The sequence below is a fragment of the Micromonas pusilla genome (assembly GCF_000151265.4).
Source record: "Micromonas pusilla CCMP1545 genomic scaffold MICPUCscaffold_2, whole genome shotgun sequence".
Lineage (NCBI taxonomy): Eukaryota > Viridiplantae > Chlorophyta > Mamiellophyceae > Mamiellales > Mamiellaceae > Micromonas > Micromonas pusilla.
Window position 1 is genome coordinate 1,269,840 of NW_003315883.1, and position 25,936 is coordinate 1,295,775.

General features: G+C 44.3%; 10 protein-coding genes across 10 annotated transcripts; 6 read left to right on the plus strand and 4 right to left on the minus strand.

Moving 5' to 3' along the window:
• Positions 1-1,535: 1,535 nt before the first annotated feature.
• Positions 1,536-3,569, plus strand: MICPUCDRAFT_70232 (uncharacterized protein; the record flags this gene model as incomplete). Its single annotated transcript, XM_003056006.1, has 4 exons — positions 1,536-1,589; positions 1,672-1,746; positions 1,825-2,991; positions 3,069-3,569. The coding sequence occupies exons 1-4, from the start codon at positions 1,563-1,565 to the stop codon at positions 3,567-3,569; spliced, it is 1,770 nt and encodes a 589-aa protein (XP_003056052.1). The 5' UTR covers positions 1,536-1,562.
• Positions 3,526-5,881, minus strand: MICPUCDRAFT_70230 (CTP synthase). The gene is made up of 3 exons (XM_003056399.1): positions 5,744-5,881; positions 5,330-5,640; positions 3,526-5,193 (listed from the first exon to the last, which is right to left on the minus strand). Exons 1-3 carry the CDS (start codon positions 5,766-5,768, stop codon positions 3,775-3,777), a joined length of 1,755 nt encoding a protein of 584 aa, XP_003056445.1. The 5' UTR covers positions 5,769-5,881; the 3' UTR covers positions 3,526-3,774.
• A 358-nt stretch (positions 5,882-6,239) lies between these two features.
• MICPUCDRAFT_49441 (component of splicing factor SF3B) lies at positions 6,240-7,131 on the plus strand. The gene is made up of 3 exons (XM_003056007.1): positions 6,240-6,332; positions 6,401-6,473; positions 6,575-7,131. The coding sequence occupies exons 1-3, from the start codon at positions 6,330-6,332 to the stop codon at positions 6,829-6,831; spliced, it is 333 nt and encodes a 110-aa protein (XP_003056053.1). The 5' UTR covers positions 6,240-6,329; the 3' UTR covers positions 6,832-7,131.
• Positions 7,132-8,910: 1,779 nt separating this feature from the next.
• MICPUCDRAFT_24965 (ATP phosphoribosyl transferase chloroplast precursor) lies at positions 8,911-10,677 on the plus strand. The gene is made up of 2 exons (XM_003056008.1): positions 8,911-9,189; positions 9,360-10,677. Exons 1-2 carry the CDS (start codon positions 9,036-9,038, stop codon positions 10,463-10,465), a joined length of 1,260 nt encoding a protein of 419 aa, XP_003056054.1. The 5' UTR covers positions 8,911-9,035; the 3' UTR covers positions 10,466-10,677.
• A 213-nt stretch (positions 10,678-10,890) lies between these two features.
• MICPUCDRAFT_14132 (uncharacterized protein) lies at positions 10,891-11,822 on the minus strand (the record flags this gene model as incomplete). The annotated part of the gene is made up of 2 exons (XM_003056400.1): positions 10,891-11,395; positions 11,485-11,822. 2 exons carry the CDS (start codon positions 11,820-11,822, stop codon positions 10,891-10,893), a joined length of 843 nt encoding a protein of 280 aa, XP_003056446.1.
• A 619-nt stretch (positions 11,823-12,441) lies between these two features.
• Positions 12,442-15,202, plus strand: MICPUCDRAFT_55462 (major facilitator superfamily; the record flags this gene model as incomplete). The annotated part of the gene is made up of 12 exons (XM_003056009.1): positions 12,442-12,863; positions 12,920-13,269; positions 13,329-13,411; positions 13,473-13,556; positions 13,628-13,739; positions 13,824-13,974; positions 14,058-14,100; positions 14,177-14,245; positions 14,311-14,488; positions 14,542-14,613; positions 14,666-14,748; positions 14,801-15,202. The coding sequence occupies 12 exons, from the start codon at positions 12,442-12,444 to the stop codon at positions 14,957-14,959; spliced, it is 1,806 nt and encodes a 601-aa protein (XP_003056055.1). The 3' UTR covers positions 14,960-15,202.
• Positions 15,203-15,249: 47 nt separating this feature from the next.
• Positions 15,250-16,327, minus strand: MICPUCDRAFT_14114 (uncharacterized protein; the record flags this gene model as incomplete). Its single annotated transcript, XM_003056401.1, has 6 exons — positions 15,250-15,390; positions 15,456-15,515; positions 15,582-15,678; positions 15,848-16,017; positions 16,082-16,174; positions 16,259-16,327. Coding segments are annotated over 6 exons (630 nt in total), but the record flags the coding sequence as incomplete, so codon positions are not given.
• A 1,966-nt stretch (positions 16,328-18,293) lies between these two features.
• MICPUCDRAFT_55464 (translocon-associated protein subunit alpha precursor) lies at positions 18,294-19,458 on the plus strand. Its single transcript, XM_003056010.1, has 2 exons — positions 18,294-18,375; positions 18,554-19,458. Exons 1-2 carry the CDS (start codon positions 18,318-18,320, stop codon positions 19,243-19,245), a joined length of 750 nt encoding a protein of 249 aa, XP_003056056.1. The 5' UTR covers positions 18,294-18,317; the 3' UTR covers positions 19,246-19,458.
• Positions 19,459-22,019: 2,561 nt separating this feature from the next.
• FCO1 (four-cystein orphan protein) lies at positions 22,020-23,786 on the plus strand. Its single transcript, XM_003056011.1, has 2 exons — positions 22,020-22,264; positions 22,386-23,786. The coding sequence occupies exons 1-2, from the start codon at positions 22,211-22,213 to the stop codon at positions 23,475-23,477; spliced, it is 1,146 nt and encodes a 381-aa protein (XP_003056057.1). The 5' UTR covers positions 22,020-22,210; the 3' UTR covers positions 23,478-23,786.
• MICPUCDRAFT_31600 (uncharacterized protein) lies at positions 23,767-25,120 on the minus strand. The gene is made up of 2 exons (XM_003056402.1): positions 24,818-25,120; positions 23,767-24,740 (listed from the first exon to the last, which is right to left on the minus strand). Exons 1-2 carry the CDS (start codon positions 24,935-24,937, stop codon positions 23,946-23,948), a joined length of 915 nt encoding a protein of 304 aa, XP_003056448.1. The 5' UTR covers positions 24,938-25,120; the 3' UTR covers positions 23,767-23,945.
• Between the last annotated feature and the right edge of the window lie 816 nt (positions 25,121-25,936).

Here is a 25,936-nt window from a genome sequence, read left to right on the forward strand (position 1 = left end):
AAGTACGAAAGTACTTTCGAAAGTACTTTCGTACGAAAGTAGTTATTTATCTACTGTACCTTCGTACAACTACAACTACTGTACAAGCTACGAAGATAGATACGAAAGTACTTTCGTACTTCGAAGGTACTTTCGTACAACGTTGTACACGTACAGTACGGAAGTGCGGAAGTACTTTCGTAAAACTTCGAAGGTACGAAAGTACTTTCGTAGCTAGCTACTAGCTAGCTACCTTCGTGGCTACGAAGGTAGCTAGCTTGCTAGCTGCTAGTCTAGCTAAAAGCCGCCTCCTACTCACCTACGTGCACCGTCGAAGGTACGGAAGTAGGCCCTACCTTCTAAGGTTCTTCCGGATGTACTTCCGCATTTCCATACATGGCTGCATACTGTAGTTCGAAGGTGCCTTCGGGATTCCGGAAGTTTTTCCGTACGAAAGTATTTCCGTACGCAAGTTCCGTACGAAAAATCCGTATGGAAGTACAGATGCACTTCCGGTACTGAAGTATGATAATAAAAGTACAACGTAGGGCTACAGTACGTGTACGGAAGTATCTTCGAAGTTACACCGCGTTACATCCGGAAGAACTGTACGAAAGTACGAAAGTACTTTCGAAAGTACTTTCGTACGAAAGTACTACGTACACGTAATATTGGCCCTAGCCTACAACAGTCCTACAACTACACGTGTACAGCTGTACACGTAGGGCCTACTGATCGCATTTGAAGTCATCAATGATTATTTCGTTGATTTTACAATACGTGTAGCTCCACATGCAGGTAGTTGGTTGTTAACTGCGATCATAATACCCACAAGTACGACACTGGCTTCAGGCTTCGTATCTTAAAACAGAGCTTGCCAGTTCGTAAGAGCGTGGGTTCAAATCCCACAGGTGTCAATATTTTTCTGATGAACTCGATTTTAAATATTCTAATGTATGATACGGAAATACCACTACGTGTACATTTGTAATGTACAAATTTGTACTTTCGTACCTTCGTATACAGTATGTACGTGGACTTTCAGAAATAGATACGGACGGAAGAACGTTGTACTTCCGGAAAAACTACGTACCTTCGAAGGTACGAAAGTACCTTCGAAGGTAGTACGTTAGCACTACGTACGTACCTTCGTACTTTCGTACTTTCGTACTTCCGTACTTCGTTGTACGTGTACAACTACATACGTGTACTGTAGTCGTGTACTGTACGGAAGTAATTTTAGTTGTTATTCTATTTCCGGAAGTACAGTACGTGTACGTGTACTGTACCTTCGTATGTTGTTTATGTACGGAACGAAGTACACGTACTTCCGTCCGTACTTCCGGAAGTACTTCCATACTTCCGTAGTTGTACTTCCGTTCACGTAACGCGTTACACTACGTGTACACTACAGGGCGTGTTATACACGTACACGCACACGTACACGTACACGTACACGTTGTACACGATACTGTACGTGTAAACGTGCGATGGCGTCGCATACGAAGAGAAGTTCAAAAACCGAGCGTTGTTGAGTCCAAGCAAGTCAATCTGGAACCACCGAGACGTTCTCTTTCATTGAAATGCACGAAAATGCGCAGGTTATCAAGGTAAATCGGATAAGAGTCTTCACAAATTATGTTCATCCTAGTAGATATCGAAAAGTGCTCAGGAACTTTCCATTTGGTTCAGGAAGTCAAGGCGCTGACCGAAGAGCTCGCAAGCCTGCAGAAAAAAAACTCGGTCCTGCAATCGAATTTCAACAAAGTGAGCTCGAACGATGTTTTCTTTTCCTTCTTTTCTTTCCAATCTCTGAAACTCCGATATCATTTCCTCGCGTCATAGCTTAAGGTTCAAAGTAGCTTCATTCAAGCTTCGCGTGATAAGCTCATGGCACAGTGTCAACAACTACAACGAGACAAATTTACCTTGAAGTTCTATTTTAAAAGACGTGCCCAGGCCTGGAAACGTGAAATCGACTTCAAGTTACGTCAGCTCATGGAGACCCGCTCCCAGGTCTTGATGCCTTCAGATATTCACGAGCCCTGTTTGCATATCATGGAGGAAATCAAATCATCAAGTAAGAAAGGGAGCTGTGCCCTTGAATCAAGATGTCAGAAAATAAACAAATTGTACGCGCAGTTGAATCAGGAGCTTGAAAACCTTCGCACTCGGCACGCCATTGATGAAGCCCAAGTCCTTGTCGAGAAAGAGCGTACAAAAATGCGTCATCATCAAGAGCTGGATCATTTTCAGAAAGAGCTTCAAATTTCAAAGGAGTTGGTATCTTGTAGAGAGTCTGATTTCGCATCCCTTCAGACTGAAATTTATGAACTATTTCACAATTCTTCGGGTAACTTAATTAGTATCACCGACCACGATGAACTGCGGCGGCTGCTAACAGCAGCAGCGGTCTCGATCGAAGATCTTCAAATGGAGCTGAAGAAGCGTGCCTTGATCGCAGACAAACTTGAAAAACTGAACAACTACCTCAGAGAACGAGCTGTTTCAGCGCAAAAAGATTTCAGATGTTCAACAACAAAACTCCAGTCCGCTGAACGCGAGATTTTAAGCCTGAAAAAACGATTCGATGAGCAGCAGAAAGAACATAGTGCGGATGTTAAATGTGTTCGTGCTGAGGCGGCTCGGAGGCGCGCAAATCTCGAAGCAGAAATACTTGTTGAGCGTGGTGAAATTGAGGCACAACTGAGTGGCTTTCGCAAGAGGCTTGAAAGTTATGACATTGTCCTGAAGAACGTGCAAGATGACTGCGAAACGAAGATCAGTGCTGCCTGTCAATATGCAGCGAGATTGCGCTGCTCTGTAGAGTCAAACAAATTGGAATCAGCGATAAAGCTAAATACTCTTTATACTGACGTGGAAGCCTGGAAGATGGACTTTTCAAGAGCTTCAAGTGAAGCAAGTGGTTTAAGAGAGTCTTTTGTATTGCTGGAGAACTTCTATAAACATGAAATTCCATCCCTACGGAACGCCATTGCACGCTATAAGACGGTTTGTTTATAGCCCCTTTTGTTGCGTTGCATTGCCTGTTACTTGTTTTACGTAGTCTAAATAACTCGTTCATGCAGGAACTTGTTTGTGAACGCTTACGCGTATCAGAACTTAGAAAACACCTGGAGCTTGAAAGAGCTGATAAGTTGCGGGTCGCGGCAGCATCTGCGAAAAATGCGATTAAGGTGCATGACCTTCTGGCAACGTTGGAGCAAAAGCGAAAGAGCAGAGTTCGGGAGACGAACGCTATCAAGAAAGCGTGGCAAAAAGAAGGTGACTACTTAGTTTTCTGCGCCAAAGAAGTAGCAGCCGCTGGCACGCAGAGCTACCGCAGCTCTTTAAGAAGAGCAAAGCGAAAGTTGAAGGGGAAACACAGAAAAAAGGAAGGAGTTTCTGTGGAAATGATGCCACTGCTCGAGGAAAGGAGCCAGCAAGTTACTAAATCTACGAAGTCTATGAAACAGACAGTCTATGCGACAAAAGGGCTGGCTTTACACTCATTCGATGATGAACTCAGTGCGCTAAAGAACAGGCAGAGGATTTTCAGTGATTTAGTTAGCAAAAATGAAATACTATGAATAGCGAGCGAACGGATAAGGAAAGTTTACCACCAGTATATTAACAACACCAATTTTTACCAGCTCTCACCAGCTGATCGCAAGCCACAGTCAAGCAAGAGAAAGAAAAAAATAGTGTCTCTCACACTCACATAAAGCTACAGGCGTCAACTCACTCAACGACAGCACTTGCATTTGCATTTTTCTTGTTGAGCAAGCCCCTAGATTATTGCTGATTCCCCTTTTTGTGTTCCTTGATTGCTTTCAAAGGAGACTGGAGAAATCCACCAGGGGCGCTTGTGCGTAGGTAAATCGCGTCACTGGTGATGTATTCACTTAGTTGCCCTGACGCTGCGAGGACAAGACCCATGAAAGGCGGAGATGGGCGCCCTGGACGAGATTTGTATTCTGGATGATATTGTGTTGCAACAAAGAAAGGGTGCTCTTCAAGCTCAAGTATCTCCATACGCTGGTTAGTCTCGTCCTTGCCAACAAAAATACAACCAGCAGATTCCAGCCTCTCGACCATTTCGGGGTTAACTTCATACCTGTGCCGGTGCCGCTCATCAACGAAGGGCACTGCATTATATAGCTTTGCAGCTTTGCAATCCATAGTCTGAAATATAGTGCGACGGGAGCCAAGACGCATTGTTCCACCCATGTGTGTCGTTGAACCTTCTGGCATGAAAATGATCGCGGGTTCGGGACAGTTCGGCATCATCTCTGTAGAGTGTGCATGTTTTATTCCTAAAACGTTGCGAGCAAAATCTATCACAGCAGCCTGCATTCCAAGACAAATACCAAGAAACGGCACACTATTTTCGCGAGCATACTTAGCTGTGAGTATTTTGCCCTCTGTTCCACGCTCGCCAAAACCCCCAGGAACAAGTATACCGTCGGCGCCATGGACCTTGTCCCACGCGTCAGCATACCCAGCGGGATCTTCTGAAATGTTTGTCTCCTCAAGCAACCCGGCCTCAACCCATATGATATTGAGCTTTCTCTCCGCAGCTATAGCTGAGTGCATCAAAGCCTTGGTCACAGATAGATAACTATCACCCAGACCAGTGTACTTGCCAACAATCGCGATATTTACGGGCTCCGTCACGATATCCCATTTATGTGCACGATGCGCCCAGCTCTCTAGATCAAGTTTGCGGAAATCAAGCTTTAGCTGGCGCATTATAGCAAGGTGACCACCCTGTTCCTGCATCACGAGGGGCACGTGCCAAATGTTACTGACATCACACAGATTGAGAATACAATCTGAAGTCACATGGCAAAACAGTGCCAGTTTGTCCATTACTAACTGTTCAAGAGGGGCATGGCTGCGACAAGCCAGCATGTGTGGTGAGAGTCCTGCTGAACGCAACGCCTGAACAGAGTGTTGGGTAGGCTTCGTTTTCTGCTCCCCAACAGCACCAACAACTGGAACAAGGCTAACATGAACAAGACAAAAGTTATCAGATCCAACGCGGAACTGGAACTGACGAAGTGCTTCGATGAACGGCATGGACTCAATATCCCCGACAGTGCCACCAAGTTCAATGATACAAACGTCAGGCTCGCCAAACATGCCATCAACTGGAATCTTCGACACTCGCTCGATCCACTCCTGTATCTCGTCAGTGACGTGCGGTATCACCTGTTGCGCACGATAAAAGCAATCAATACAAGTATATTTGGCATATTTAAAAGAATTGATAAAAATATATGGGATTTTAGACCCGAATAGATAGTTAGTTATTCGCTTCTCTTAGGAAAAAATGAATTAAACTTGCCTGTACTGTCTTTCCGAGGTATTCACCTTTGCGCTCTTTTGCGATCACAGCCTGATATATCTTTCCGGTAGTAATATTGTGATCGCGTGTAAGGGTCGAATCAACGAAGCGTTCGTAATTTCCAAGGTCGAGATCGGCCTCACCGCCGTCGTCCAGTACAAACACTTCACCATGCTCAAAAGGAGACATAGTGCCAGCATCGATGTTGATGTACGGATCAATTTTCACACTAGTGACGCGCCAGCCACCTGCCTTGAGGAGCACTCCAATACTACTCGCAGTAACACCCTTGCCGAGACCGCTGACAACACCATAGATGACAGTCCAACCAGCAAGTATCAGTATAAAGCTGTGGTTGAAAGGTTCGCGTCGAACACGAATCTGTTGGAAAATTGAAACCGAGTGGTGCCCTGCCTCCAGTCACTACAACGTATTTCATCGGAGAGACTTCTTCAGTCAATTCAAGATCAATCAGATAAAATATTCTAGCCTAATGAGTTGTTATTAGACCTTTAAGGAAGTCTCGTTGATTTTGAGTGGTGAGCGATCACCCCGCAGCGAGAACAATTATTTTTAAAAAAATAGGGTTGTCGTACGTGTACACGTACACGTGTAGCCCTACGTGTACACGTACAACTACACGTACAACACGTTTATTGTACGAAAATATCTATTTTCGTAGGAAATAAAGTACGAAAGTACATACTGTACCTTGGTACTTTCGAAAGTATTATATGTTAATATCGTTTATGAAGGTACGAAGTACGAAAGTACTTTCGTACCTTCGTAGCTAGCTAGCTAGATATGCCCTACGGAATAGATACGTTTCAGGTCAAGCAGTTGTCAAGCTATGTGTACACGTACGTGTACCTGCCCTAGTAGTCGAGGAAGAACACATATCGAACGGACTCTCTGCTGTAGCTGTCGATCAGTCGACGCAGCGCCCGTGAAGAATTAGAACGATTGAAAGCATCACGAGTTAGCCTAGTTTTAGTTTTCGATGGTGCGTTCCTTCCTCAAAAAAATGTACGCAATATCTGAACATGTTGAGGACGCATTTCACTTTTCCAGGCGAAGCATCACCCTGATCTAATCATGTGCCGTAAATTGCCAGGCATTTCCATCGGGCGCTTGTGTGAAAAATGTAAGTGGTGATCTCATGGTTTTATGAAATATGTAATTGTTTATGGTCGTCTAAATATTTGATGCGTGATCCCAAAATGTTTTTGTCTAACTTTTGTGCAGGCGATGGACGTTGCGTTGTGTGTGATAGTTTCGTGCGTCCAGCTACACTTGTTCGGGTTTGCGACGAGTGCGACTATGGAACACAACACGGCCGATGTGTTATCTGTGGCAACCCCGGGGTAGCAGATGCGTACTATTGCAAAGAGTGCACGATTTTAGAGAAAGACAGGGACGGTTGTCCAAAGATCGTCAATATAGGAAGTGCAAAGACAGACCTCTTTTATGAGCGCAAAAAGTACGGGTTTAAGAAACGGTAGTGGTTCCGAAGCAGAAGCGTCATTTTGGAAATTTGAACATTGTTGCGTACTCGTGCTGCTCTACGTTATCTCCTTTGTATGCACTCAACACACGCGTGTTGGCGACATGGGAAGCGGCGACACAAGGGAAGTTTTTTTGAAAACATTTGTGTGCGTGACAAAGGGGACTAGCTAGTCTTCATATTTCCTCAAGTACTTCGTTTCCGCCTTTTATTTCGAAGAAGCGCAGTGAGGCGAGTTTGTAGCGTGCTGCTACGAAGAAATAGTCTTGTGATTACACCGCTTAGTGATGACAAAGTCGCGAGTTTCTCTGTATAGTAGACATAGTGTAGTTGTAGACATAGTTGGTGGAAAAAATTTTTAAGAAAAAAAATATCGGGGACTTGGCGGAATCGAACCGCCGACCACCTCCAAGTCACAATGAAATTTCCCTAAGAAGGTATCATACCACTAGACCAAAGTCCCGCTCGGATGATACCGAAGACCCGATGGTTAGGTCCATCCCCTGACAGTATAATTATATATCGTAAAATATATCAAGAGATCGCTTCTACGCTGCTGATGCATACCTTAGTTCCTTCGTAGTCTATTCACTACGTGTACTGTACTGTAATACTATTGTATCATCGGAACTATCACCGCCGTCCACATCGCATAGTACACGACCAGAAAACGGATACTGTACTGTAGAGCTACTGTACACGTACACGTACACTAGGGCTACTGTGCATCATTTTGCGTGATAAAAAAGTCTACGCAAACTCAACACTTTTCCTCGGTCTAATAAAAGTCACTAACAACTTAGCTACGGCGCGGCACATTATTATTTAGTCTGAAAAGTACGCCGTTAAAGGCGAAAAGTGGTTTTCATCGGCAGAGTCCGATTTCATCGGCGGAGTCCGTTCGTCAGGTCCTGTGGCGCGGTTTTGGCCAAACGCATTTGATAAGTTGAAAAAGAGCCGCCTAGAGCTCTAGTTCCGGAAAAAAACCTAAATGGAAGAAGGAACACTTCTCCCAAATTACGAAAGTACTTTCGTACATCACTACCTTCTACGGAAGTACTTTCGTACTTTCGAAAGTACTTTCGTACGAAAGTACTTCCGGAAGTACGATGATAGAATACCTTCGAAGGTACGAAAGTACTTTCGTACCTTCGTACAGCAGTACTTTCGTACAACGTTGTACTCGTATAAAGTGTACTTGGGTCCCGTGCGGCTGTACCCGATCTAATTGCTCAAGTCTAATTTTGACCCTTGGCATGATGAAACGAATTCCCGTCAAATCGCGGTCGGGAGAAGTGTGCATGTGGGGCTGGGCAGAATAAATGAGTGTCATACGGAAGTACGGATGTACACTAGTTTAGTATTCTACGGAAGTACTTTCAAAGTACGAAAGCACGAAAGTACGAAAGTACTTTCGTACCTTCGAAGGTAGGCAAGCAAGTAAGGTACCTTCGAAGGTACGCACTACTAGCTAGGGCCTACGAACACGCACTACTATTATAGCTAGGGCCTACGACGCAAGGGTTTTAATTTTTAATTTTAATAAAATAACAACAGTACGTGTACTGTACGTGTACACGTACAGTACACATACTTATTGTACATAAAAGTTTATCTCCGAAGGTAATACAGTACCTTCGTAGTTGTTTTATACGTATGTAGCTATGTACACGACTTCACGTACACGTACACGTACACGTGTACACGTACACGTACTGTAGTAAATAATTTTTGTTATTATTTCCGGAAATAATAAGTTGTTTTTACTTCATTCCGGAAGTACACGTGTACGTGTACCTTCGAAGGTACAACGTACGTGTACAAAGTACATTAGAATACGGAAGTACGAAAGTACGAAGGTACCTTCGTACAACGTACTTTCTACAAACGTAATTATTTTCGTACTTCCGGAAGTAGGAAGTACTTTCGTACTTTCGTACAACGTACAGTTCGTACACGTACAACGCGGTACGGGAGTACTTTCGTACGAAAGTACGAAAGTACTTCCGTACCTTCGAACTGAGTACGTGTAGGGCCCTCTAGCTAGCGCCCTACTACCAGAAATAATTTATACTTCCGGAAGTCATCTCACTGCGGGCTACATTAGGACCAGGAATTCAAATACCTCACTGAACGATTCACGTGAAAGTGTATCCTCATTGAATTTATCCACTTTGTAGACAGGAAGGAAGCTATTGAAACATGACATGCCTCCTTCCGACAAAGTCAGGCAAGGCAGCTTTCCTAGGGGACGGTTTGCGAAGACAGATAAGGAGGATCTCCGCTCGCTTGACAGTGAGGCAATCTCGGTGTTTGACGTGCGCCAGTATTCGGCAGCATGAGTCGGCCGCTAGAGGTGAACAAATTTTTCATTTCAGCATGATCGCGCTTCTCGCGCTCCAGCTTCAGAACTCTTGAACAACACCCAATAAAAATCCTGCGGTTCTGCCTGCTTTTTTTTTGTGCCTTGATGCTTTTCTGACTGTTTGTTCCTAACTCTTCCTCTCATTCGTTAATATGGTACAGTCTACCGCAAATCCGTTGAATCGAGGAGCTCAATTCGCATGGGTATTCCGAGCAAGGGTCGCATGGCCGAGGACACCATGCAGCTTCTTGATGACTGTCAACTGAAAGTGAGAAAAATAAACCCTCGCCAGTATGCCGCAGAGATTCCGAATGTTCCTGGTGTTGAGGTATGGTTCCAGCGCGCTACAGATGTTGTTCGCAAGCTTGTTTCCGGCGACATCGACATAGGGATCGTAGGATACGACATGCTCCGAGAGATCGGTAACCAGGATGAGGACCTTGTTGTAGTTCACGATGCACTGGGTTTTGGTGGTTGCCACCTGGCCATCGCTGTTCCTAGCAACTGGGAGGATGTCATCTCTCTCCGTGACCTTCTTTCAGATAAACGCTGGTCTAAGGAACGCCCTTTGAGAGTTATAACAGCTTACATGAATCTCGCAACACAGTTTTTCGCTGATCAAGGTTTCGATTACGTGGAGCTTTCTACTGCTGATGGTGCACTCGAAGCTGCTCCAGCAATGGGTGCTGCAGACTGCATCCTTGATCTCGTATCTTCTGGTACTACCCTTCGGGAGAACAATCTGAAGCAGATTGAGGGTGGTCGCGTTCTTGATTCGCAAGGTGTGCTTGTTGCTTCCCGAACTGCCCTGTTAAACCGCCCTGGCACACTTGCCGTAATACATGAAATGCTTGAAAGAATAGAGGCACATCTACGCGCAGAAGGTCTTTTTATGGTGACCGCAAATATTCGTGGATCTAGTGCAGTGGAGGTAGCAACTGTTTTATCTAGCAATGGAGGTCAATTACTTCGTGGACTTCAGGGTCCGACGGTATCCCCGATCTACACATACTCAACCGATGGGTCAAGTTCAAAGGAGGGATCTTATTATGCCGTATCCATCGGAGTTCCGAAGTCGCGCATTTACGAGACTGTGAAGCAACTACGAAAAGTGGGCGGAAGCGGAGTACTTGTTTTCCCGCTTACTTATGTTTTTGATGAAGAACCACCTCGCTGGAGTGCACTTATGAACAACCTTGGCTTGAATGTCCGGGACTTTGAGCACCTGAAAATTGGTGAAGAGTTTGCAAATGACGGACAGGCATGACATCTTCTTGAGCTGGAGCAAGTTTTGTACTGACCTATGTATTCCATTAATGCACTGTCTCTGCTATGACTACCTCTTCGGCTCTTGTCAGTTGCAGCTTTCATAGAACACGCGCGAGGAATTGGAGAAGGCGAAGTCGATTTTTACATTTCACTGCACGTGAGCAGACCATTCTTTATTATTTGAATAGCGAATCTTAAGCGTTTCTTGTCTTCGTGTTTACATCTAAACGATTAGCCATCTTACATGTACCCCAGTAACGTTGAAACACAACCACAGTCGCTCATCAGAAGAGTTTTCATGCTGTTATACACAAGATGTAGTATACGTTCTATAACTGCTCACACCGACAAGCACCACAGACTGGTGCTTAAGGTAAAGATAAAAGTGTGCTCTCGTGGTAGTTTCACCCGTCGTGATTGGGGTCATAAATTTTTCTTGAAATCGGACAAAGTGTGTGCGAAAATTGATATCAAGGTTGCGAAGAACCCAAAATCAAATACTTTCATTAGCATGCGAAATCCAATGGCGACTAAGCCAATGTCATGCCAAACAACGCGGCCGATCGGCCGGAAAAACTCGTCAGGAAGGGTATCAGGTCTAACTGCAAACTTCATGAAGAAAGCAAGTGAGTCCAGCTTATGAGAATTATTGTAAAAATTGCTTGCAACGGGAGAAGGATGAACCGCGCACACATCGATTCCACGTGAACGAACTTCGATAGAGATGTTAGCCGCAAACGAGCTGATATAAGCCTTCGTAGCACCATAAAGTGCACTGAATGGAGTTGGTTGGCAGGCCGCAGCAGAGGAAGTGAACACAACACATCCTTTGAGATTTTTTTGAAGCATTCGGGTAACGAAGACATGCGTGATTTGCATAGCTGCAGTTGCATTACATTCGTGGTTAAGCATCAGCTTAGACAGAGGCCTAACAAGAAGGCAGAATTAGGTTAACAAAAGAAGAAATTTCGAAAGCAAGGGAAGACAATACAGAGCTGCGGGAGAAAGACTACATACTGTTGATCGAAAAAGCCCGTGAGCATAAAACCCGCATTGTTGAATACTATCTGCACATCTATATTCTTCGTCGCATTCGAAATATCGTGAATATAGCCCGGGGTTCCAAGATCGCAACCCACTTTGATAAACTTTCGAGCAGTGAATCGCGATCGAAGCTCAGCATAAGTTTCGTCGAGAGTCGTGTTTTGAATTGCAACAAGTACGACGTTGATGCCTTGTTCAGCGAGCCTGAACGCCAATGATTTACCTATGCCGCTAGATGACCCGGTAACAATTGCCCACTCGGCATCATACTTTTTCTTTAGGTCCTGAGTTGGTAAAACTGACACGATCATTTTTGGCAACCAGTAAGTACCAAATACTAATGCCAGTAGTACGCATATTCCTCTTAATAGAAGCATATTCGTGAACAGTAGATCGCCGTGAGTTTGTAACTAAATTTTGACCTAGTCGCAAGAACAGCGCGCGTCGTATAGGCCAGAACAAGATCTGTGTGTGTGTGTGTGTGTGTTGCGTGTACGTGTACTGTATGTAGATACGTACACGCACGTACCATCGTAGAACGTTTCCCGGATTTTAAAAAAATCGCTTACTGTAAATAGTCATAGTACCAGGCTAAACCGCGGTACGATGAAAAAAACCCCACTGTGAAGATCCGAACTCCGAGGTACCTACCCCGGGAAACCGAAAAAAACGATAGTGTAAAAAACCATAGGTATTTTGCGATAAATCGTGTACACGTACTGTACGCACGTGTATTTATTTTCGTACGAAAGTACGAAAGTACATGACATTACCCCACTTCTTTCCTACCGAAGGTAGCTTGTAGATAGACTGCTTGTAGTATTGCAATAAAAGTTGTACGTGTACCTTCATTCGATACGTCGTTGTACCTCCGTTCGTAGGTATTCTATCTTCGTACGTAGTTTATACACGTACACGTACACGTACAATATGTGTACGAAGGTACCTTCGTACTTTCGTTGTGACACTCGGTGCGCACGTCGTGTGCCAACAGCACATAAGCGAGTCAAGAGAATGCGTTCTATCTTTGTTCTCCCGGGAAAAAGTCAACATTCCCACGTCGTTTCGCACATCGTGCGTAGAGCACGTGGCCGTCAAATTTCCGCCGCTGCTTGCCAGGTGCAGTCTTACGGTCCGCTCTGCCGCTCCTCGGTTGTTCTGTTAAAGAGGCGAACGAATTTAGACGTACAAAATGCGCTCTTGGCAAGATATCATCGGCATTATTTCAAATATGAGGACCGTCGCCAAATGATGTCTTTTCAATCGCATGCTTGCCACAAGCCGACATTTGATGCAGCAAACGGGCGTTATACGGAGTCTTTTCTGCTTGTCAGGTGGACGGTTTTTCTGAGGTAAGATTTGTCTTCGATCCAAACCTTCGATCTGTTTTGACTGCTTCGTGTCACAGCATTCTAGTGGGGTATTCCTGTTATTATCTAACACGCAATAGCCTCACGTTTACTGCCCCCGCGATGGTCGCATCGCCGTCATTGGGCCTGGATATCACTTCTATTGGGGTGATCACATCTATTTTTCCTCTCTGCTACGGTTGCAGCAAGTTTGTCAGTGGTGTTGTTGGTGATACTTTGTCGCCTGGTGTAATGCTCGGAGGAGGACTAATAGCAACAGGCATGGTACGTACTCACTCCGTTTCAGACTGGTTACGCGTTCACATTCTGATATTTTCAATGAAGGTGAATATTGCTTTTGGTGCCAGCTCAACCCTGCCCTTGTTCTGCATTTTGTGGGCGACGAACGGTATACTCTCGTTTCCTTTTTTTTGTTCTTTCTTGCCTAACATATTCTTTTTACGGCAGGCGTGCTTCAGGGCTTTGGTGCTCCAAGTTGCGCGAAGATACTTACTTCCTGGTTTGCGGCGAAAGAAAGAGGGACTTATTGGGTCTGTTTACCCTTTCAGACAGTTTTGTTCTCGACTTCAAAGTTTTCGGTCTATCTTGCAGGGTATGTGGAACATAGCGCACAACCTCGGAGGATTCGCAGCCCCACTACTTGCAGGCACTGCCGCTCGTACGCTTGGCTGGAATGTGAGAATAGTTTTCAGTCTCCAAGTTTTTTTGTTCAAATAACTCTTCTCCTCCTACACTGTACCCACCAGTGGGGTCTTTGGGCACCAGGCATAGTTGCTCTTCTTGTTGGTTCTGTTATTTTATCCAGCTTGAAAGACTCCCCTGAGGCTCGGGGTTACGAACCAGTTGAGGAATTGAGAGGTATAAGTTCCCAATCAAAACCGAAATTTTCTTTACCTGCTCTAATCCGTTTTTCGATGAACACCTATTCATACCGAGCAGTAGGCACCCTCAGCGAGACTGTTGACAAAGATTCGGTTGAGAAATTTTTCACCAGTAAAGTTAGTTTTGCTGCTTTAGCATTTCATTGGACACAGGGTGAAGAGAGTTTGCTCGACAACCTATTTCAAAATGTGCTCTCGAATCCTTTCATATGGTAAAACCTTAATGAAAAGTTCCTGAACAGTTTACCTGTCTTTCAGGTCACGTGTGCTGATCTTATTTCACTAATTCCCCTAGGGGCCTCGCTTTCACATATTTTTGTGTTTACGTCGTTCGTCAAGTACGTGGTGCACTTCTCAGGATTTCACCTGTTTGAAAGAAGCTTTCTCATTCTTGCAAAACTTCGCACCTTGAAGGGGATCACTTCGTGGTCGGTTTTTTATCTTATAAAAGAAAAAGGAGTTATTGATGCTGGTGCAGCAGCTGTATGTTTTGTTTTGCAAAATCGTTCTACTGTTTGTAGATATTGGCGAAACTTTCAAAAATGCAGGTACGAGTTTCAGGTCTAGAACTAGGCGGACTCCTCGGCAGCCTCATTGCAGGGAGGATCAGTGATTGGTACATTGCACAGTCCTCGGGTGGCGCAGTCGGCAAGCGTATCCAGATTGTAATGGCTTATCTAATTGGTGTGGCCACCATGCTCATTGCCTTTAAAGCTGTGCCAGCAGGTTCGCGTGCTCTCATTTTTTTTCCTGTGGGAATCCTAACCAGTGCACTACAGGCTACCCTGTTGCACAAGCCATAATTGTGTTTATGATAGGCTTCTTCCTCTATGGGCCACAGATGCTGATAGGTAATCGATCGCAGACGAGAAACCACGGATATTTTTAACAGTTTTTTTTTAGGTCTTTGTGGTGCAGAAATCGTCGGTAGACGCTCTGTTGGAGCTAGTGAGGGATTTCTGGGTTGGATTGCATACCTGGAAAGTGTTTATTTTCGTCTAGTGTTCACTCCTTCTGACTCAACTAAGTGGGTAACAGGGTGCAGCAAACGCAGGTGTCCCCCTCTCCTTACTCGTGCAGCAATATGGGTGGAATGCTTTCTTTGCTGCATTGCTGTGTGCGTGTACTGTTGGGACTTTACTCTTGGCCCCGGTTGTTGGTGCAGAGAGTTTCGTACAGAGAAGTCAAATCAACTAGACTACGCATTCTCTGTGCACTCTCATCATTCCAAGCTAACTCTAGACGGAATGTTTCTGGTGTGTGCGCCTTTAATACCTTAATCCTTTATCTGGAGTATTTATATCCATCTTGAACCACTACACGTACTAGAAATGTACTTCCGGAAGTATGATACCTTTGTAAGAAGTAACGTTGTTTTTCCCTAGTAGAAAATATAACTGAATGTACAGTGTGTATTATTTATATAAGTTCATGGGAAGCACATAAGCTTGCTGCTGAAGGATTATTCCCACTTTGCCTTTCTCTCCCTATAGCTCCCCAGCATACAACGGTATTCCAGACGATCTCACGGCAACATCAGTTGGGTGCTCTATGACTGTATCAATGAGACCGTACTCTTTGGCCTCCGTAGCGGACATGAAAAAATCTCGATCTGTATCTTCCATCACCTGAAGAGGTGCTCAAGATTTATAACTCAAGAAGTATATGACTTGGAGTGTGCTGAGAGGCGCACCATTTCAAGGGGTTTACCGGTGAACTCGGCAAGATATCCATTGAGGGTGGACTTATGATGCTGTGTCGTGTGACGAGAAACCCTGTTCAGTTTTCTGCACGAATAAAAGTTCACTGAGAAACTCACCATTATTTCGTTTGCCTGGATTTCAATATCTGCAGCTTGTCCTTGCGCTCCGCCCAAAGGCTGGTGAATCATGATGCGACTATTTGGAAGACTGTATCTTTTGCCCTACAAATCATCAAAGTCAAAAACGTATTCGAGTCTTCATTGATCTAAACAGTCTCGAAAGCAAACCTTGTGCCCAGAAGAAAGTAAGAAAGCGCCATATAGTAAGGACAGAGTTCGAAAGGAAAAAACAGTAGTGACAGGTGTGTCCAAGATTACTTTACGAAAATAAATATGGGGGTCTGAGGTGGATTTCATATGTGAACTTGCCCATGGATGCTGCAAGTCCTACACACACAGTGGAGACGTTCGGACGAACATGTCTCATAGTATCAAAGACCGCCATTCCAGCAGTAACAGATCCACCGGGAGAGTTCACATAGATAGTGATGTCCTGAAATTCGTTCACAGGTCGGGTTAATGGGCGAAATGATACTGTGTAGTTTCACTGAATTCACCTGATTAGGATCTGCCGCATCCAACCAAAGCAGTTGAGCGACTATGAGGTTACAACTGTCATCATCAACTGCTCCTCCAAGACGTATGATTCGCTGATTAAAACAACGATCTTAGTTTGATTCAAGACAGTCAAACACGACAACTCGCGGCACAATGCAGAAATATATGCAGATTACCTGATTCATGAGCTGGGTAGCCACGCTTTGAAATCGCTCCATTACCATCGGCGGGGGTCCCTTACTTTGCTGAGCATGGACATCCAACCTGCTCGAAAAGAGGGACTCAACTTCATACAGGGGAAGTTACACTTTTTTCAGAAACATGAGAGATAAAAATCGCGAGGGCACTCACCTTAAACAACGTGTCTTCGAGATTGCATGATTCGCTAGCGATTTTGACGCGTTGGTGGGTAAGAGGGTAGCGGTGCTCAACCTGTTAGGGTTTTGATTTTTACATCACGAGAAAAAGTCGACACGGATTCTCGGAATTCTCAAAAGGCACGGAAGAAGCGAGAAATCAACCTGCGAGCGATACTCTGGCCGTTTATCCTCTGTGAGACATCAAAAGGTGTAACAGCCCGCTGGGCTGATACAAAACGCGACATACACGCTCGAGAAAAATAAGTGATGCGAACTCACACGAAAAAGGTCAATAGGTTCAATTATGACAAAAGTACACGTACTACGTGTATAGCCGTACACATACGTAGACCATACAGCTGTACAACTGCTGTACACGTACTCACGAACCTTCGTACGAAAGTACGAATGAACGAAGGTACGAAAGTACGAAAGTACAGCGTGCTTACTGCTTAGCGTGTATATTTATAAGTGAGCTACAGTACCCTATGTGAGAAGAACCCTGAGCTTGTCTATCTCTCGGTATTTATACTACTATTCAGTACACGTACTGTATAAACTTACCGAAGCTATGTAAGCTAGAGTGCTACAGTACATGTAGCCATAGTATCTGGCTATCATATGGATTGTAGCATTTGTACTTCCGGAAGTACATGCACACGTAAATACGGAAGTACTTTCGTACGAAAGTACCTTCGAAGATATTACTGTACGTGTACCTTCGTCCAACATACAAAGGAAGTACAAGGTATAGATACTTCCGTAATAGGCAGCAGGGCTACATACACGTATGATACATGTACTTGAAGTACGGAAGTACGGAGGACCTTCGTACTGTACGTACACGTACATTGTAGCACAACCTTACTTCGTACGAAACTACTTTCGAAAGTACCTTCGAAGGTACCTTCGTACGTATCTTATGAAGGTAGCTACGTACTGTGTAGCCGTACGTGTACTGTGAAAGTTACTAAAGTACGCCGTTTAGCGTGCTTGTGTCACTTAAAGTGTGTTGAGCTATCTAGAATTCTGAGCCTTATCTATCTTGGAGTTATAGCTATTCAGTACACGTACTGTACACTTATGCGTACATTATGTGATATAACGATAGTGAACGCGTGTAGCAGTGTATCTTCCTACGAAGGTAGTTTGTACTTTGTAGCCCTGCCTAGCTAGCTAGCTAGCTAGCTAGCTACCTTCGAAGGTACGAAAGTACGAAAGTACTTTCGAAAGTAGTTGTACTTTCGTACTTTCGTACGAAAGTAAGTTGTTACTTTCGTAGATATTATGCCTTACTGTACAAGTACACGTACTGAACTACTGATATTATCTACGAAGGTATCTCTGTGTACGTGTGTAGCTGTGTAACTTCGTACGAAGGTACCTTCGTAGTGTACACGTATACGCGTGTACTTTCGAAAGTACTTTCGTACCTGTGTAGTGTAGTGTGTAGTGTAGTGTGTACCGCGTTGTGTACTGTGTACGCGTGTAACTGTATGTGTACGAAGGTACCGAAGGTATCTAGCTATCTATCTACTGTATAATCTACACGTACGTGTAGCTTTATTTGTACACGTGTACGGAAGAACGAGTTACGGAAATACTTTCGAAAGTACTTTCGTACTTCAGTACCTTCGAAGGTACAGTAGATACTTTCGTACTTTGAGTACTTTCGAAATAAAGTACTCAAATAAAGTACGAAAGTACTTTCGTACAACGTATAGTTGTACACTTGTACACGTACCTTCGTACAACGCGGTACTGTACTTCCGGAAGTACTTCCGGAAGTACTTTCGTACCTTCGTCGTTTACACACCAACTAACCCCGACTTGAAAATTACTTCCTCTGAACATTGAAGTGAGAAGGTTGGACGCGATGACGCAATTTGCTATTTCGAAGCTGATCGTTCTTCTTGCAGTCTCTAGCTTTGCGGGTGCGCGTTTCGTATTTAAATTACCGGCTAGAGTCGCCGCGGCAAGTTTACGAGCTGAGCGGCTTCGTAATTAATTTCAACCTACACCTGTTCGTGTTGACGGAACCTTAGTTTCCCGCGTTTCAACGAGACAGTTGTTAATATATCCCGCACACCTGCGCCAACCTTTTATTTACAGTTGCGATCGAAGACGAAGTCGGCGCAACGACTCGTGGATACTTGCTGACCGATATCCCAGATTCAAACGATGACATCGACACGGTTTACGCATTCCCTGTTTCTCGTGAAGGTGGTTTAACCTCTGGCGAAAGGCACACGATACTTCTTGGGTTTCGGAACAGTGGCGTTTTGCCCGTGACCGTGTCTCAAATTGCGGGCTCTTTGAACTCACTCAACCAGTTTTCTTTTTATGTTCGAAACTTCACTGCAGTTGATTATATGAGCTCTGTGGAACCTGGCAAGGAAGCAACTTTTGAGTACAGTTTCATGCTTGAACCTGAACATGCTGGTCACGTATATGCTTTATGTTTCACGGTGTTCTTTCATGATGATGCAGACACGTATGCTACCACTTTCTTCAATACCACAGTAGTTGTGCTTGACCCCAACACTGTAGTTGACGCTAAATCTGTTTCCCTGTACACGTTCCTTGTGGTGCTTTTCTTGTACGGTGTCTACCTCAGTTTGAAGATCACTTGTGCACTACCTGTGATTGAAAGTTGTATGAAAAGGAGTTTCATCGGCGATGGCGTGCGACAAGTCTTCGACATAGGTACTGACCGTAGCCAACAGAACAACAATACTGAGTGGTTGAAAGGAACGTCCTGGACCGAATTCGGCAGCAATAATAAAAAACGGAAAGATAATTAATTGAGGTAATGCAATGGAAACGGTGCCTAGGTTCCTAGTTTTGAGATTGACGAGATGTATGTTTCTTCATTTTACCTCTCCATCGCTGTATTTCTTGCTTGGGTGAGGTCAAAGCTTCGAAAAAATAATACTGTTTTGTATATGCCCTCTATACAGTAAAGCAGGGGTGTGAAATTAGTCTTACACATCTATGAACACATACATCACTATAAGAAATACGAAGGTAAAATCAGGGTAAAATCAGGGTAAACTCACTGTATTCGAGTTTTCGAGGGTAAAACCCAAAAAAAAGGTACTTTACCCTGGGTAAAATCAGGGTAAATTTTTTTTGGCGAATCCTCTATACCTTCGTACTTTATTTCATATGAACACAGTCAGACGCGCGCTACTCGTACTCGACGTATGAAACTAGTCTAAGTATCTACCTTCGTATCTATTTTGAGTACACTACTACTGGTCGGGAATACTATGCAGGGCTCTGGATCTCAAAACTATTTTTTTCTCTCGCAGCTCTTCTAGTTGAGTTGTATTACGCGGGCGGCTCCTGGTGAGCTCCACGCAAGGCCACACAGGTACACTCACACACATACACTTCGAACGTACGGAGGTACTTCCGGAAGTACTTCCGGAAGTACGTTGTTCCTCCGGAAATAGAGTACAGTAGAGTATAAATAGTCAACCACGTTCCTTCGTATACCTTCGAAGGTACATTTTTACGTACAGTACATGTACGTGTAGAGCGAATTCGACAAAAAACAGGGCCATATTACTGTACGTTGTAGTTGTAGCCCTGCCTACGAAGGTGCGGATCCACATATACTCAAGTATTTATGGCTTGTACTATTTTCGGTTCACATTATTCCGGTTGTGTGAAATAGGTAGAAATGACGTGTACAACGTTGTACTTTCGTACTATTTTCAGTTCACATTATTCCGGTTGTGTGAAATAGCTAGAAATGACGTGTACAACGTTGTACTGTATTCCGAAAGTAACAACTTACTAGAGCTAGCTAAAATATTGTACTGTACTTTCGTACTATCTAGCTAGCTAAAATAGAGTAAAAGCTAGCTAAAATGACGTGTACAGTACACATATTCCGAAAGACATAGGTGTAGTATGCTACTACTATCTTTCTTCCGGAAGTATTCTACGAAGGTACTAATACGTTAGTTGTATTATTATAAAAAGTACGTGTACATAATAGCTACCTTCGAAGGAACATAGGCAACATACACTACTACTATTACACATGCATGTACTTTCACTGTATATGGAAGTACTTCCGTACTACGGAAGTACTTCCGGAAATACCTTGGAAGGTACTTCCAGAAGTTCTATTTCCGGAAGTAACTAGCTAGACTAGTGCTAGCCCAACGAAGGTACTTCCATAAGTCTTCCATACGTAGACTAGACTATTAAACAAAAAAAAACACCTCCTGCGTGCCGCACATGTACGAATTGTGTGGAAGTACGTAGACTTAGTACGTTTTCAGAACATACATGTCTTACTCGATGATATGCGAGTCCGAAACTAAAGCTACCGTGCTATCGCCATATTTCTAGGGCTAGGCTAGATAAATGTGAGTATTGACACACCCCCTTGATCGGAACTTGAAAGGCGAAATATAATTTCTTATCTTTTTTTTCTACCTGCTGTAATCTAATGTATACGTACACGTACACGTTTGTTAAGGACACATGCAGGTCTGCCTTCTTTTTATTGGAAAAAATATGATACTGTATGATACGAAGGTATTCTATACGCAGAGTCCAACCGAAAAATCGGTTGAGTTTCCTGAGCGGCCCAGTATTAATGCTACGAAGATATCAATGATATCAGCTACCTTCGTATCTACGAAGGTACGTACCTTCGTGGGGCTAGTATTATCATTTTATTATTATTTCGTGTACATTTAGGGTATGTATCAGATATGTATCTCCCTTCGAAGATAGGGCCTACGGCCTAGTCATATCTGTTGGATATCCCTAAATAATATTTGAAGGGCCTACATGCACGTCAGTACCACTTCTACACTGTTATGCCGGAATGATGCAGTAGACACGATACACATGAGCGCACGTGTTCCATTTCAGTTCGGTAAGGTCTCCATGTGAACCTACTCGAAACTTCGTGGAGGTTGTCCCCTGTACGCACAAATTGCGGCCATGAAGTTTCGCATTGGTTCACGCGGCGACGGCGACGCTGTGAACGTGTGAAGTTCAGCCTCCTATGAAATTTATTTCATCAATTTGTATCCAATACAGTACAGTACTGTATACAGTACGGTACGTTTTAATCGATGAACAATCAACGTTGAAAGCAAAATCATTTGTACACGGTACAGTACGTGTACACGTATGTAACGCGTTTATTATTAGTCCCTACGTGAACAGGCTGTACACGTACTGGTACCTAGCTACCTACTCGTACAAGATCCTACAAGTATCTATTCTCGAAAGTTAAGTACTTCAGGGTTCCGAAAACAGCATTCCCGTCTTTTCCCGCCGCGCAAATGCATGTATCTGTTGTCCAAAATCGTAAATGGCTGCTGTGCAAAGTTTCAGGTCAATCCGAGCTGCGGCGGCGCATGGGTAAGCGCGGACGTGAGGGGGCGCGTCTGTATGACGCTCATACGAATTTGGAATAAAAAATCGCAAATTAATTTGGCGTTACGAGTACACGTGTACACGTACGTGTACACGTGTACTCGTAATTTGGTGACTTAGCGCATCTCGTCTATTCCTGAAGAGAATTCATCCATAAACCACCGCCACGTTTCACACACACACACGTTTTCGACGTCCTGAAATTCCTTCGACTGAGCTTTAACTTCGCGCTATCGCAGCGAGAGACGCGAGCCAAACTAACGCTTTTCTTTTCATATACAATTCAGCTGTGTGCGTGGTAGGCGCGCCACAACTGAAAGCACATCATTCGTTGAGAACAACGGATGCTTAACAGGGATGAGGAACGTGAATTCAGCACAGTCACCGTGCGTCGATCTCCAGCGAAAAAAGGCGCGCCCTCGCCTCTAGTCGCAACGTGACGCTACTCGAAGAGGTCAACCATCCTCGGACTTTTTCTTGTTCTTCGTGCTGAAGGGATTTACACTGACCCTTGGAGAACCCCACTGCGCAGAGACTCCAGCACTCGCTGCATGCGCGTTTCAACACAGCTATTAACATTTTGCTTGGTGCTGCCAACGCACACGACCTTAGACGCTGGCTGACCCTTCTGGCGCTGTGTGTTTCTATCATATTGCAGTACGCAATTGTCCTCTTGCCCACATCCGCCTGCGGCTCGTGCTCTGGTGGAGCGTTCCTAGGTTCCTTGTTCGCTTCAGCGTATGTCACTGCTGCTGGTGCGTGCTTTTACATCCGCCCTGGCCCAATTGCAAAACACGTATTCCTTGGATCGCTCGTTTCTGTCATACCAGCGTCGTTTACGGCTTCAACCCAGGTGGTCATCTCGCGTCTAGCAGCAGCAGTAAATGCATATGGAGTTGACGGTGCAGGGATAGATCCTGGTCAAGGACTAGTTCACTCCACTGCAGATACATATGCACTGCGTGGATTGAAAGCCAGTAACTTCAGGTTTGATCTCATGGGTCAGTCTCACTCGAAGCGATCTCTAGATGGCCCAGGCATTCTTGGCACATTTTGTGCGGTGCCTATCGTCCCCGATGGCTGGACACCTGCAGAAGTTGTGCCCTTCTGGTACGTGTGTAATAATTATTGGGGAATGTTTATGGACTGTGATTTGGCGTATAAAGGCGTTTATAACGAGAATGACTCATACGGCTGGAATAGCTTAAGCGAATGTTTACGCAAACCAGAGGAGTTGATAATCAATGCGAATCTTACCGGAAGCGAGTTATTAAATCCTTTGATGTACTTTTACCAGCTTGACTTTGCACCAAACTTTGATGAGGTGTCAGCAACATTTTTTAGAAAAGCAATCACTGAAGCAAGTGTCTTCCATCGCATCATGATACGATACGATGCACCTCTATTACGCTTAGCACAAACGCAAGAGCCGTGTTGTCAAATATTGATAAAAACAACCAATGATGAAGCAATCATATTTTCAATCGTTTTGGTGTTGCCTTTTGTGTTAGCTTGTGCTTGGCTCAACGTCTACAGGTTTACTTTCCAACACAAGTTTATCGAAAAGGCGTCACTTCTGACACGACAACACCTCAAGTCCATCTATCTCGGTCACGGGAGATAATTTGAAGCAAACAAAAAAATGGTTCAATCTATTCACGCGAAAAGCTGACATATTTCTTTTGATATTTCTTGCAAGAAATGCGATTTGAAGGTCTATACTCTCTAGTACAAGTGTTTACCCAATACAAACACACCTTGAACTCCAAAGTCGAGGCTGAAATTAATTCTACCGAGATACTTTGGATCGCTTATCATATAGCCCTAGACCTACAGTATACTCTAGTATATAGTATTATAGATAGCTAAGTTTAGGTATTAGTCAGGTTTCATTTATTAAACTGTTGGCGTGTAATTTATAAAATATTTCGTCATTTATAATACATTAAATATCTCGTGTAAGAAGAAGAATGACGAGATCCCCCAAATCTGCGCGCACTAGCCGCGCAAATAGTGAAACCTCAGTCTAGCCATGCTCCCTTCGAAAACCACTTCACACTGTCAAATACATTTTGCAGACCTCGTTTGAAAACTAGCCTCCCGTAATACTACGAGGAGCTTCTCCTGACACATACTCATGAAAAGCCCACGACAAAACATCGTGGTTCTGGAAACTAACACCCGTGCTGGACGTAAAACCCGCCCATGCAGTGCCTTCATCCAAGTCCAGGAAGTCAGCAACGTTCACAGGAACAATGAGAACCGGGTTAATCATATCATCTACATATACACGTAGAGATCCAAGCCCCTGCATTTGCCCAGAGGCAGATGGGTACACAAGCTTAGCAAGGTGTGGCGCAGCCTGAAAACTTGAATGCCCTGTGGATTCAGAAGCTAAATATGGGACGTATTCAATGCGCGCATCATGTCGCTCTCCGTTCGCAAGATCAGGTATATCCAGACTGACACCGAGATGTGAGCCGTGCTCAGAACGAATCTGGTCTCTTCCACGAGTCAGCACAGCAATGTGATTCTCATACGGATCACGCAAATCGGCATCAAACCAAGTGTCAAATTCAACAGCAATACCATTCTGTATGCCACTGTATCCAACACCCCCACCTCCACCACCGAGTGCTCTGGAACAATGATTCTGGACAACAAATGCAAAACCATCTCCACCGCGCCGAGAACACGAAGTAGGTGCGTGATCAACCCATTTGCACGGTCCAGGAAAAGTTGGGTCAAGGTCAACAGTGATTCTGAATGTAAAATCAGTTCGAAAACCACCGACAATAGACTGCTTTGTGCTGTACCAAGCTGATCCGACAACACCAGGATTCGACGGAGTCAACCGAAGCCACGTCCGAGTTCGGTTTGACACCCCCTGCTCAGGATTCAAGTGAGCAGCTGCCTTCAATGAAATAAAAAAAAACTAAGACCTCGAAATGGCCGAAAGCGTGCCTGCAGAGAAACAGTGCGCGATGCACTGAAGTCCGGAAACGCGAAGTTGCCAGCACAACCAACCGGAAATTCGGCAACAATGAGAAGAAGAGCGCTAACTGCCGTGTAGCGCAACACCATGACACGAAACTATAACGTCACAAATAGTGCATTATGTACCGAATCATACTCATATTCGATGCTTCGAAGATGCGCATCTTACGTTCGGTGCAACTTTCAAGGCTGCTCGCTCTCATACCACTTCCTCTGAGTTCAACGTTGCCGTCTACGTACGTGTGTGTGTTATTTCAAGTCTCCGTGACGTGCAGCCCTAGAAATCTGCTCGCTAAAGCAAAAAACTACGTACTGTACCTTCGTTCGGTACTGTATGTACGTAGCCTACGTAGTAGTACCTTCGTACGTACTACGTACGAAGGTACCTTCGAAGGTATTCTATTAGACCTTCGTAGCTACTAGCAACAGTATGTCACAATATCTTAAGGTACGTACGTGCGTATGTAGCTACGTACTATCGTACGAAAGTATTCATACTTCCGGAAGTACTTTGACCCACCTGTTTGACCTAAACTACTAAAATCAGCGTCGGTCGTATCCTGTCCCACGAGTCAACTGTACGAATGCGTTTGAATAGACTTAAATAGTTTTGGGAGTACGGAAATACACGTGCTGTACCTACGAAGGTACGGAAGTACCGTCGAAGTACTTTCGTACTTCCGGAACATGTAACAACTTTATCTAGACTAGCCCTACACGTACTCTAGCTACGTGTACAGCTGTATGTACTTTCGTACACTACACTACGTGTACTGTAGTTGTATTTCCGGAAACAATAAACATTCATAAAACAGGTTCACTTCAATTGACTATCCTACAGTACAACGTAGTATGACCATACTTCCGTACTACGAAGGTATCCTACAAAGTTGTACAGTACTTTCGTACTTCCGTACCATAGTACACGTTGGGCTACTACAGCGTTTTTATGCGTAACTCGTAATAACAACAAATATGTCTGACAATGACGACGACACAAACTAATAATGTACGAAGGTACAATACTACACGTACAGTACACGACTACACGTACGTGTACGAGTAACTATCAACTACCTTCGTATG